Here is a 12335-nt window from a genome sequence, read left to right as displayed (position 1 = left end):
GTCACAGCATGGCACTTATCTTGTCTGCATGATGGTTTGGTTTATATTGGGCAGCATTTACTACCTCATTGTTCTAAATATGATAAGGCTGTTTTATACATTATTTAATTAATTACAGTTAAAACCTTGCACTTTTAATATTGTTATCTTTAATTTTTGTGTCTATTTGTTATTACAAAGAACTTTTAATAATTCGGACTGTTGATTGGTTTGAAGGGTAATATTAAGAGTTTAACATTGCCACTTATGCCAATTTATTAACACTTTCACTGCCGACAACATCATTTGGCATTGCACATGTAATAGTATAGACTGCAGACAGCGTCTTTTGATGGTACCGACTTTTACAATAATAAAAATGCATTTAATCGTATTTGGACTTCAGTTAAACGTATTTGGACTTCAGCATTGATAGTCATTCGCTATTTTTATATGTTTTTATTTCTTACTCTATGGATTATGATTTATGAAATGTTGACAGTCTTAGAACTGGAATATCGGATAAAAGAGGTTTGTTTACAAACTTGTCGGCGCGGCGCAGCAGCTGTTTGTTGTCGTTCTGGTAATTCATCGTCTGCATTGTTATTGTTTTGCTTGCTATTACTTTAGTTTACAACGATTGTTTATGAGTAAATACAAGCGTGACAGTATTGAAGACAATCAAGTGCTTGAAGAGTTATTCAGATTTTTAAATGACAGTGAAAGTGATGATATATTCCAAGATAACACAGATAATGATCCTGATTTTACTATTGATGGACTTCTTGGAGATGCAAGTAAGTTTGTTGACATTGTTTTGTTACTCAAAATAAGAGATACAATAAAAATAGTAATAACAACTTTTATTATGCTCTTTGATAACTAAACAGCATTCAGGCAAGGCTTCAAAAAGAGACACTTCCCATCAGTGCAGTGAGTGCAAATTGCCTTGTGCAAAGAACCATGTTTAAAGACTTTCCACACTAAAAAGATATATAAACATATGTGGCTTTCAATTGTAAATATATGTAGCTATATTTACAGTAATGACAATGCTGAATACAGCAAATAATAATGAGAAATATATTATGTTATAGACTAGTACATGGTGATGTTTTTGGTCAATTTTTTATCTTTTACAAAAACCATCATGTTTTTAAGTTTTAAAAACAAGATTTTCTATTTGAAAATGTTTATGCATGAGCATTTATGTAGAAAGAGGAAGAACTTTAAACAAAAATGTAAGTATCATGGTCTTTTTATAATTTGTTACAAAATTATATTTATTTAAATATCGTTCAAACATGTATTTATTTTAAAATTATTAAAACGGGTGGCAGTGTAAGAAAGTTGTCAAAATTAAGAGTCGGCAGTGAAAGTGCTAATGCAAATAAGAAAATATGCATTCTAATTTTGGTATGAGCTGTGCAGTATAAAATACAAAAATAATAGCAGTTCATATCATTAGGTTTTATATAGTACTAAAAACATTAAGACCCAAAATATTAAATAATTTAAATATCCATGAGCAAGGGATTACATATATTCATATATGCCCAAGTTAATTAATTACAAAAATTATGAGAGTTGTTGTATTGGAACATGCACATGCAGATTATATGCATATAATTAACGTATGTGAAATAAAATGTTTTGATAGCATCGGTTCTGTTATAAATTGAAATAAAAATCCTATACTCCTCATTGTAAAATTTTTAACATTATAAAAACTTTTTCTTCATGGTGGGTCAAGAAGTAAATATGCTAGAATTCGTATGGTTATTTTAGGTTTATGAAACTTTTAAAATGAACTATCCAACATACTGTACTCTCTCTACTCCATTACAAATCAGCAATAAATGGTTTGAGGAGTTTATGAGAGAGCAATCTTGAACTTTATAATTTTAATAACAATTTGTATTTTATTTTCCAATAACATTTTTATATAATCTTGCCATCTTAAATAATAGACATCCTAAATCAATATGAAGGAGTTAATAGCTCTAGTGAAAGATAATTAATTTTAAATGGTATTTCAAATAACATATCTTATTAAACTGCTTTCCTATTAAAACTAATAAGTAATATTTTAATTATTACATAATTTTATTCAAAACATTTTTATTTGAACATAGATTTTATGATATTAAATAGAAGACCGCATAATATCAATTAACATTTATTGCTCTAAAAAAATTTATATTTTATAGATTTATATATGTCTAAAAAATTCTAAAATCTTCTATCTTGTAATTTACTAGTTTAGTATATACCTAATAAGAATTTTACGTTATGAAACAGACCATTTAAAAAATTATGTACATCATATCTAGGTTTTATAAAATACCTATCAAATTGTCTTAAAAACTTATTAAAACGTTTTAAGATTTCATGGCCACACTTTATATGGCTTTATTGTGCAATATAAACACTCATACTTTGACGATAGTTTCATAGTTACCTCCTAGAATGCAATAGCAATGAAACACTGCTACTTTTGTGTTCTTTCAGTTCAAGCAAATTATGCTTCCTATTGTGTCTAGTTTTCAGTGCATTATGTAACAAAAAAATATTACATTAGAAGAAAATATTTTAATGTGGTTGTAGTAAAGAATTAAAACCCGGTAAAAGATAGATTAAAACATAATAGTTCTAACTAAGCAATTTTAATTGATAAAATCTATTTAGTAAAATATATATTTTTATCTTTATCTGTGAGATTTGTTTTAAAATATATATGATCATAAATTTGAACAACTGTACATATAACATAGAAGTACATCACTGCAACATGTGTTTTGGCAGTCTCCTCACCATGAGAACAAATACTGAGAGGCAGGTGAGCAATACTTCAATATGGAGTTGTTCAGTTATTGTGCTGCTTGGGCACATGGCCTTGGGTTTCATTGTATGTATAGGCAAGAGGAACTTTGTGTGGTGTTCTTTGTTTATGTGGTGGTATTTATTGTTTTTCTAACTTTTATGCACTGTCTATTCTATTTCAACTGTCATATTTTCAGCTTCATCTGTATTGATTTTTTAATCAGCAGGAAATAACAGTGTGACATTTTAGTGATCTACTGCCCTGCAAAATGGTTTACTAATGTTGTTAAAAAGAAATAGACAAAAGACTTGATGAGGAATCAGAAATGTAGCAAAAAGGCTGTTTACTTATAAATGAAAAGTTCTATTGAATGCAATTTACTAAAATTTGCTGCATCCAGATCCAATACAGACTACAGTATAATTTACATGTTTAAAAGAATCTCCACCAAAATTATCAAAATCTCTGAAAAAAATCATAAACAACACCATGAAATTATTGAGTGGAAAAAATTATTTTCAACTTAAAATATGCATAGTTGATTAATGTTCTTAAAATGAGTATTTGAATCAAATACAAAATGCTAAACTGCAACAGAATTGCATTCAAATTATAACATAAGTTGAGTGGGGTCTGGAATTCAGTACAAAATGTTGAAGAATTGGTCATAAATAATTCTGCTGAAATCAATAATCAGAGAATAGATTTGGGACATTTCTAAATTTTTATTTACTATCTAACATTTTAGTTACTTGTGTAGCAATTTTTATAAAGTGTTTATACATATTAAGTAATATTTTGAATCTATTTTTTTCTTCCAGCTTCTATACAGTGTTCTTTCTTTGGAGTGGATACATTTTAAAGACTCTCTGTATTTTTTGGATAGTTTGGTATTTAATTGTAATGTACTCAAAAAATTTAAAAAGGTGTGTGAAGTTTGGGCGTTACTTTGTGGTTGCATGGCTCAATATACAGGGTTTAAAAAAAGTCCTGCACGGCTTGATAATTCCCGAGCGATTACAGGTTAAGCAATAAAACTTAGTACATCATTATTGCACCTGTACTCTTTTGAAGTAACTACCATTTTTCTATCATGTCAGGGAGATGAGCCACAAGGAGTCAGAAGAAAATATTAGATGGAAGCATAGGTCGAGTAGTGTACCAAATTAAAGGTCTATATTAGTAGAGTATATTGCTGCAAATCCATCTCAAAGGGTTCACTCTTTAAAATTGATGTTGGTTAAAAGTTCTAAACATTTACAATGTAAGTCCTGTTATAGATGGTTTAATATTTTTGCCTTGGCTGAAGTTGTGAAAGTTAAACTTATTCAATGAATCTAAATCTATAGTCTAAATAAATAGTTTTTAAGGTAGTTAGTGACTCTTCACATCCAATGGAGGATGGTCTACAAGTAGTTGGGAGGAAATGTAACGTAAGCATAGCTCAGGTGTACATTTTAAAATTGTTAGACCATCCTCCATTGTATTTGAAGAGCCAATAACTACCTTAAAAAACTGTTTCTTAAGTCCAGTATTCATTTACTAAGTTTAACTTTCACAGCTTGAGCCAAGGCGATAATATTAACTACTTAGAACAGGACCAACATTGTAAATGTTCCAAACTTTAAACCAACATAAATTTTAAAGAGTGAATCTTTTCAGGTCGGATTTGCGGCATTGTACTCAACTAATAGAGATCTTTAATTTGATATACTACTCACCCCATCCTCTAATTTAAGATTTCATTCTGACTCCTTGCGGGTCATCTCCCTGACATGATAAAAAAATGGTAGTTATTTCAAAAAGTAGGTCTATAGATGCAGTAATGATGTACCAAGTTTTATTGCTTTACCTGTAATTGTTCAGGAATTATCAAGCCCGTGCGGGACTTTTTTACACCCTGTTTATTTATATTAATAAGGGAAAAAATGGTTTTGTTTGTAACTAACATTAATATAAACACCTACATTAGACTAAATTGGAGTACATTTCTGTTGGTTATATTTTTCCTCACCAGACATTGTTAGCAATAGATTATTACTGGCTGTCATTAATTCTAATAACATGTTCTCAATTGACATTGATCTGTTTCAGCTCCAGCCACCACCAGTATACCACCCACCTCCACCTCCCGTAAGTTGTATATTTGTTTAGTGTTAAATAGTTTTGGTAAGAGTTACACCTTAACTTCTTCTAGGATGTCGGTGTCATAGACTCTGCTACTTTAGATCTAGAATTCTGTGCTCTAAACACTCAAAGTTTGTATTAATATAACCAATGTATCATAAGTAGCAGCTCTATACAGCTTACTGTGTTTTGTGGTCTTGGTTTACTTCCCTCCATTTGCTTTGTTTGAGTGTGTCCTTGATTCTAGCAATTTGAGGTTACACAACACATGACTTTTGCATATTTTTATAAGTGCTAATCTCCATATTTTAGGTGAGTAAATATATATACATACACCTTGAAAAAGACACTACCATGCATTTTAGTATATATTCTCTTACAAATAACAGAAGTAACAAATGACACCATTGCATGTTAAATTGTGACACCTTTGAAATTGAATTATGTTCCTCCATGCATTTAAGATACTTAACCTTATCCTCCAAGCAATGATTTATTTCGTAATATTTGAACCTGATGACTTCCCCCCAGGCTCAGAGTCTGAAAAGTGTAGTGAACCTACAAGACAAAATATGAAGAGATATAATAGGACATCTAAAAGTAACAATCCCAAGCCCATGCGCTGTCAGTGAATATAATAAATTTATGGGAGGAGTTAGGTATAACCGATAGAATGATTACTCACTATCAACATGGAATGAAACCAAAAAGATGGTCCTTTGAACATTTTTGCACCTGTAAAATCTACATGTGATAAAAGTTTGGCTGTGTTACAATGTGATTCCAGAAGTAAGATTTCATAAAGTAAACCATTGGCCAGTAAAAAACGTCAATGTCACAAAACATTGGTGCCACCTCTAAACCTGCAAAAGAAGGACCCGCTACATGTGTAGCTAATGTAGTTTCCATGTTTGTTCACACTGCATGAAGCAGTTCCATACTAAGTGATAAAGTGGATAAGATACTGTATAGCAATATTATGTAATTAGACTTTTAGCTTATTACATGTAATAACTAGTGTTTTAGATTTTTTTAACATTTTTTAAAAGATTTTCAAAAATTGTATTTTTAAGTTATAACTTGTATATGTTTTTATATTTAAAATACATTTATATTTATTTAGTTTAATTGTACGTACCACTATCAGGCAGATAAGCAAGATAAGTATTTTAAAATAATTAAATTGAAAATAATTAATTGTTTTTATTTATCCTTATTTGCATGGAGGTGGCATATGACACTGTCCAACATTTTGTAACAGGTTATGATAAAATGATGAAATACCTGATTTTTTCTCCTTATTCATAATGCATATTGATGAGGTTAAAATGAAATCAATTACAGTTATAATCAATCAGGGAAAATACTGTGATAAGCTCAATGTTATAGACAATATAATATAAGCTTATTTACTCAGAGGGAAACTATAAATATTCATGTCTTCAGTTATTAAATGTAAGCTGGAGTATAAAAACTGTGTTGTCTTTGTCATTGAAAAATTGTTATACAAATGTATATTTGTTTTTGTAAAAGAACTTGTTGGTTAAACATTACATTACTTCATAATAAAATCAGTATTGAAATGTGTATGGCTTTCTTATACTTAATTTTTATAATAGTTATAGATAGTATGCAGTCATTATTATTTTGAGGATTCCATGCTGTAAACTTGTATTTATTGTTAATATTATTATGTTTATATTGCAGGGTTACCACCCACCTCCCCAGGGGTTTAATCCAGGGCCAGTTCAGGGCAATCAGATACCACCATATCATCAGCAAGCACAGGCATACCAACAACAACAGGTGTATCAGCAGCAACAGCACTTCCAGCAACAACAACATAACACACTTCAGCAGCAGCAGCAGTATCAGCAACAGAATCCCCAACACTATCAGCAACAACAATACCAACAACCTCAGCAGTACCAACAAGCCCAGCATGGGAATCAACAGCCTCAGTACCAACAACCTCAACAAGTAAATCAACAATATCAACAGCCTCTATCAGAAAATCAACAACCTCAACAGGTGAATCAACAGCCTCAACCAAAGGGTCAACAATATGTACAGCAAAATATTCCACCAGTCCAACAGCAACCACTTTCAAATAATATCCCACAACAGCCAATGACAAACAATATTCCTCAACAGCCAGTGGTGCAAAATATCCCTCAGCAACCAATGGTGCAAAATATCCCTCAACAACCAGTGGCACAAAATATTCCTAAACAGCCAGTGGTAAACATACCTCAACAACCAGTGTTGAACAGTGTGCCACAACAACAACAACCTGCTAAACAAGAATCTAATATCCCTGTGCTAAGCAATGAGATCCCTAAGGCACCCCCTTTGCCTGTTCAGTCCAACAGCATTCCACAGGGACCAAAATAAACTGGCTGTCTCTTTAATTAATGAATTTCTTTCGTTCTTTGTGTCCCCAATGTCTTCAATTTATACCAGTCTTCTACTCTTGACATCTGCCCACCTAGCAAAGCATTTATAAGTGCCATGATATGTTTCATTTAATTATTTTCATGACAACTGTTCTCCCAAAACATAATCATTTAGTTTTTATTTAAAACTTTGACACACATTTTCTCTGCTTAAGTAATATAAATTTAATGTTCTCGAAAAAAAAGTCTTGTTTTGTACTAAGATTGTACTATCATAATTTTTCTTAGGTTATTTTTCAAAGATTGTTAAAATATCTTCTCCAACCAATTTTTATTTAATTTTTAGTTCTATACATTTTTTGAAATTCTTATTGATCTCTGTTATTTCAATCATTCCAAGTAATGCATTTAGGTATAAATAATCTTTAAGCTCTCTTATTTTGGAGAAAATGCACCAATTTTAGTATAGTTTGTTCCAAATTCAAATTATACAAAGCATTCTAAGTTTCTGTTGTGTTTATTTTCATGAAAAGTATTCATATTATTGTAATAATAGCTTAATAATTGAAATAAAGGTAATATTGTATAAAGCTCCTTATAATAAAGCATGAATTTCAAATTATTGCAATAAATAAACTACCACTAACATCAAACAATGTTTTGATAAAACTGATGAAATTTCATATTTTGTCTATTCAATGTAGGATTGCCCATTTCATATATCACATTTATCATTAGAGTATTATAAATTATAATTAGTTCACAAATATAACATATTGTATGAAAATTGTATCATTATAAACTCAAGTTACCAATTGATGTTTATTATATATCTTGAAGTTGTTGGAAATGTACATAAATTTACTTGCATGTTCATGATTATAAGTAAAAACAAATATTCAACTTTTTTAAATATATGAACAAATTAATGTGTATATTTGTTTTGTCATTGAAAATACTATTTAGATTAGACTGTGATTTGTTTTGTATTTTAGTTCTGATACTATTATTATTGTAAAATCAAATATATTTTAAATGTGTATTTTTTGTTGGTGTAATTGATTTGTTTTTCTGGCTAAATGTGTATGTATACTTTGATATTGTATTAAAATTAAACTATTTACTGCGGTCTCAATTTATTGTATTTATTTGGTATACCTGAATAATAGTTATCTGTGCTTTTAAACCTTTCATATTATACTTATAGTATGTATGGTGATTTATGTTGCAATAGCAGCAGAGAAAGAGTTGTGTTATCTTGTTTTCTGCATATTATTCCAAACAAAACTTCCAGTATTTTAAACAAGAGAACTTAAAATTTACTAATTTTCAGTGTCCACTATAGCTTATTACCTTTGCTACAATACAACCCTAGATATCTTCATTTCACTATTAATTTTAATTGACATTCCAACATTTTGACTTTTTTATTTTATTTAATGTGTATATTTGTATTGTAAATGAATTTAGCTGTCATCCCATTCTTTTTTGCCAGCTCCACCAACCACACCCTGAAAATTAAATATAGGTTAGGTGTTAAAATAATTTTGGATCCAACTTTTCTGTATCATCGTATTAAAATTTAAATCTTTTCTTTTTCCAATATATTTTATTTTAAAAAATTATTCCTTCATTCATTGTTAACAAACACCAACTTTTCATTGATCTAAGTAATAATATTGTATTAAATAAGTATCAAATGTCTCAACGATGCATTCAAACTTTTGTTTCTAAAAACATAAACTTGGTTTTAGTTTAAACTAAATTTAAATTATACTATTTCACTTTCCAAACTTTGAAGCACTATTATACGGCATACCATGATTGAGAAAATGCAAATAATTTGATGAAAATCCAGATTGAAACATATTACAAATTAATCATTTGACCTATTGCTTTAAGTACATTATCATCGAAATAGTTTCTTTCTAATGCCACATAGCATTTTTACTACGTGAAACAGATATTAAGATCAAATTTTGGAATGGTGACATGTTCTCTATAGCATTTTGTAACTGCAACAATTTTATACCTGCTTCCTTACAGTTACAGTGAATTTAAAGGGGAAAATCTCACAGAGGTTGCTAGGTGAGTACGTTAGAGCTGTACAATTTGGTTTACAGAAAGATTATTCTGCAAAAAAAAGATACACTACAAAACTTACAACCTTGTCCACTTAACTATACCAGCATATGGTCACAAGCATCATTCAGAATAGTTTGCCACTTAAATACACTTTACATAACATAGCTATTTGGGGGACGGGTTGATTCTACTAACTTGTTTTGTAAATTTCAAATGTTATTTTTTAAACAGTATCAAGCCATTTCAGGGTTCTGTTTAATAAATATTTTCTAAAAAATATTATTAATGATAAACAAATATGCAGTACATATATATGGGAATATCCATTTATAATTATCTTATCAGTAATATTTACAGAATGTGCACACTAGGAAAAAATAAATAATCATTCTTTTGCATTTGAAATATCAGGTTGTTGGGTGTGTTTTAACAAAATATTCAGAACAAATTTAGGATTTTAATTTGTATATTTAAAAATATTGCAACTGCGAGCATTACAACCAATATGATTGATAATATTAACTATACTTCATTCAGATGATAAATACATAATTTATCCTTCTACATTACAGTTCTAGCTATGAAATTATTGAAATTATATTGGTATATGAGTGAGCTTTTCATATAGCAATATGTGGCAAGTGTTCACACTGTGCATTAAGTCCGACAAAAGAAAAATAATTGAAGCCATCAATAAATCAGACATGTTAAATTGCCTATAACAACTAATAATTTTTAAATGGTATTCATTTATAAATACCAAACAGATATATTTAAACTGTATGGACCAAAACATCATTGTTTTTTATTATAATAATACTTTAAAGGTGTGACATGTTAATTACTTAAAAACCATGAAACCATAAGGCAGGGGTGCCCAACCTTTTTTACCCAAGGGCCACATTGTAAAGCCTTTATGGCCAGGCGGGCCAACATCCCAGGGGATTTGGAACCCCAAACAAAACGTATTGCCCGGGGTTTGTTCCAGAAATCTTGTGCAAAATATGAGTTTTAAGGTTATTTGGCCCTTGTTTCCTGATTATTGTAATTTCTTATTATTTATTAGTTGTTAGGTAAAGGTTTATAATATATTGTGTTTTTAGGTTATTTTATTAAAAATAAATATAAACCCAGACTTTTGGATGTTTGCTCTAATTCTGAGGGAACAATAAAAAAAGTCACCAATAAATTGAATACATTGATTTTAATTAATCCTACTAGGACATACAAATTACGTGGCGAGTGGTGACCTTGAGTTGGGTAGGGGCTACGTCGCCGCACCGCTCGCTGTGCCATGCTTTACGCACGCTATATTCGCCAGCCGGCAGCCACCACCGTAGTCAGTGAAATCTGTCTGCAACTACTTTACTTCTTTCAACACTCATACGGCTCATTCTACGTGAAATCGGCTGGACTGCTTGGTTCTCAAAATTTGTATTTATTTAATGTTTCAAATGCTTGTAAACAAATTTGGTTGTTTTGGCAACAAGGCGGGCCACATAAAACTGATTCGAGGGCCGGATTCGGCCCGCAGGCCGTAGGTTGGGCAACCCTGCCATAAGGTACAAACAATTTAACACACTAAAGATCAAAATGAGGTAGGAGTATACCTCATTTTACCTCAAGAAACAATTGAAATGGTATAGATAGTGAAGGGTGAAAGCAATGGTTTGAAACAAACCAGAATTGCTCAGCAAATCAAAGAAGCATTGGGGTAGTACAGCTTTTAAAACATGCTTATAGTACATGGTATACTAATCTCCTCACTCTCAGCATTTCCTACTTTCTACACTTCTGTACTGTATTATGATTATATTTGTGCACATTGATAGTTGTAATCAATAAAATGTATGGTATAGCATTGTCTAAATGCAAAATAGATCAATATTGTTCCAATCTGGCTTTTTATGTTTTTATAATCAGTTAACTGCAAGAACTGGCAATGGTTTCACTCTGAACTGGCAGCTATATTTCAACTGCCACACACATATATTTTATAATGTATCCCATTTCATTAGTGTCAGTCCAAATGCAAACAATTATAATATGTCAATTTATTCATTTATATTTAGGGAATACTATAATAACAATAACTTTTTGTTAGTTTCCATGTAAATAATTTGTTTTAACAAAATTGTTTAATAATTATTTGCTTGCAATTATTTTTTTAAATAATTTGTTGTTTAACTCCTTAGCAATAAGTTTTACATCAAAACTTTAAATATATAACTTATTCAAAATTTTGTGCCAATTCCGAAAATAATATAGTTATACTAAATTTTACCTCAAAACTTTTGTTAAATGGCTTTGTATGAAAAAGCACGAGCATTTACTGTTTTCTTTAAAAAATTGTTGATCTCTAAAGAAATAATATCTTTCATGGGTAAACATAATCTTGACTGCATTTATACTTATATAAGTACGATACTTAAAACAAAAGTAAATGAAATACTACATTTGAATTATGTCTTTCACTAAGAGTCACTCTATATGGCTGAAGATGAAATGTATGGCTGGCTGTATTACCTGAAGAATACATCATATTTTAGGTTTTAAAACGTAATGTTACTGATTTTTTTGTATCACTGAACGATGGCAAAATAATGTCTGGAAAAATCCTGTTTCCTACACAAGAGTTACTGGATTCCAATCTGCGTTTGTGGCTACCCTGTGAAAATGCGTCTTAGGTAACAAATTATAGGACTTAAGGTAATCACAATTACATCCAGGGCTAAAGAAATTGGTTTTCTGTATCGAGATTTTACTCACATATGGCCCAAAAAACTATTTTTTCCATTAAACTTTCCTCTATTAAAAGATAAAAAACTTGTAAGCTCAATAAAATTCAATGTTTCATATCAGACTAAAGTTAGCATTCTTAGTTTTCAGCATTTCAAAATGTTATTTTTGCAAGTTTAACAGAA

At 30.1% G+C, this 12335-nt stretch overlaps 1 protein-coding gene across 2 annotated transcripts in view; it reads left to right on the top strand.

The window, feature by feature from the left end:
* LOC124360959 (nucleobindin-2) overlaps nucleotides 1-7459 on the top strand; it is a 33424-nt gene extending 25965 nt beyond the window's left edge. For both annotated transcript variants that reach the window (XM_046815003.1, XM_046814997.1), the window contains exons 9-10: nucleotides 4898-4936; nucleotides 6638-7459. In XM_046815003.1, the coding sequence (XP_046670959.1) occupies nucleotides 4898-4936; nucleotides 6638-7324 (726 nt within the window). In that variant the 3' untranslated portion in view covers nucleotides 7325-7459. The remainder of the gene's footprint in view (nucleotides 1-4897; nucleotides 4937-6637) is intronic.
* Nucleotides 7460-12335: the final 4876 nt, after the last annotated feature.

The sequence above is a fragment of the Homalodisca vitripennis genome, chromosome 1 (genome assembly GCF_021130785.1).
Source record: "Homalodisca vitripennis isolate AUS2020 chromosome 1, UT_GWSS_2.1, whole genome shotgun sequence".
NCBI lineage: Eukaryota > Metazoa > Arthropoda > Insecta > Hemiptera > Cicadellidae > Homalodisca > Homalodisca vitripennis.
Note: the sequence above shows the minus strand (reverse complement) of the source record. Positions and strands in the feature narration are given on the sequence as shown.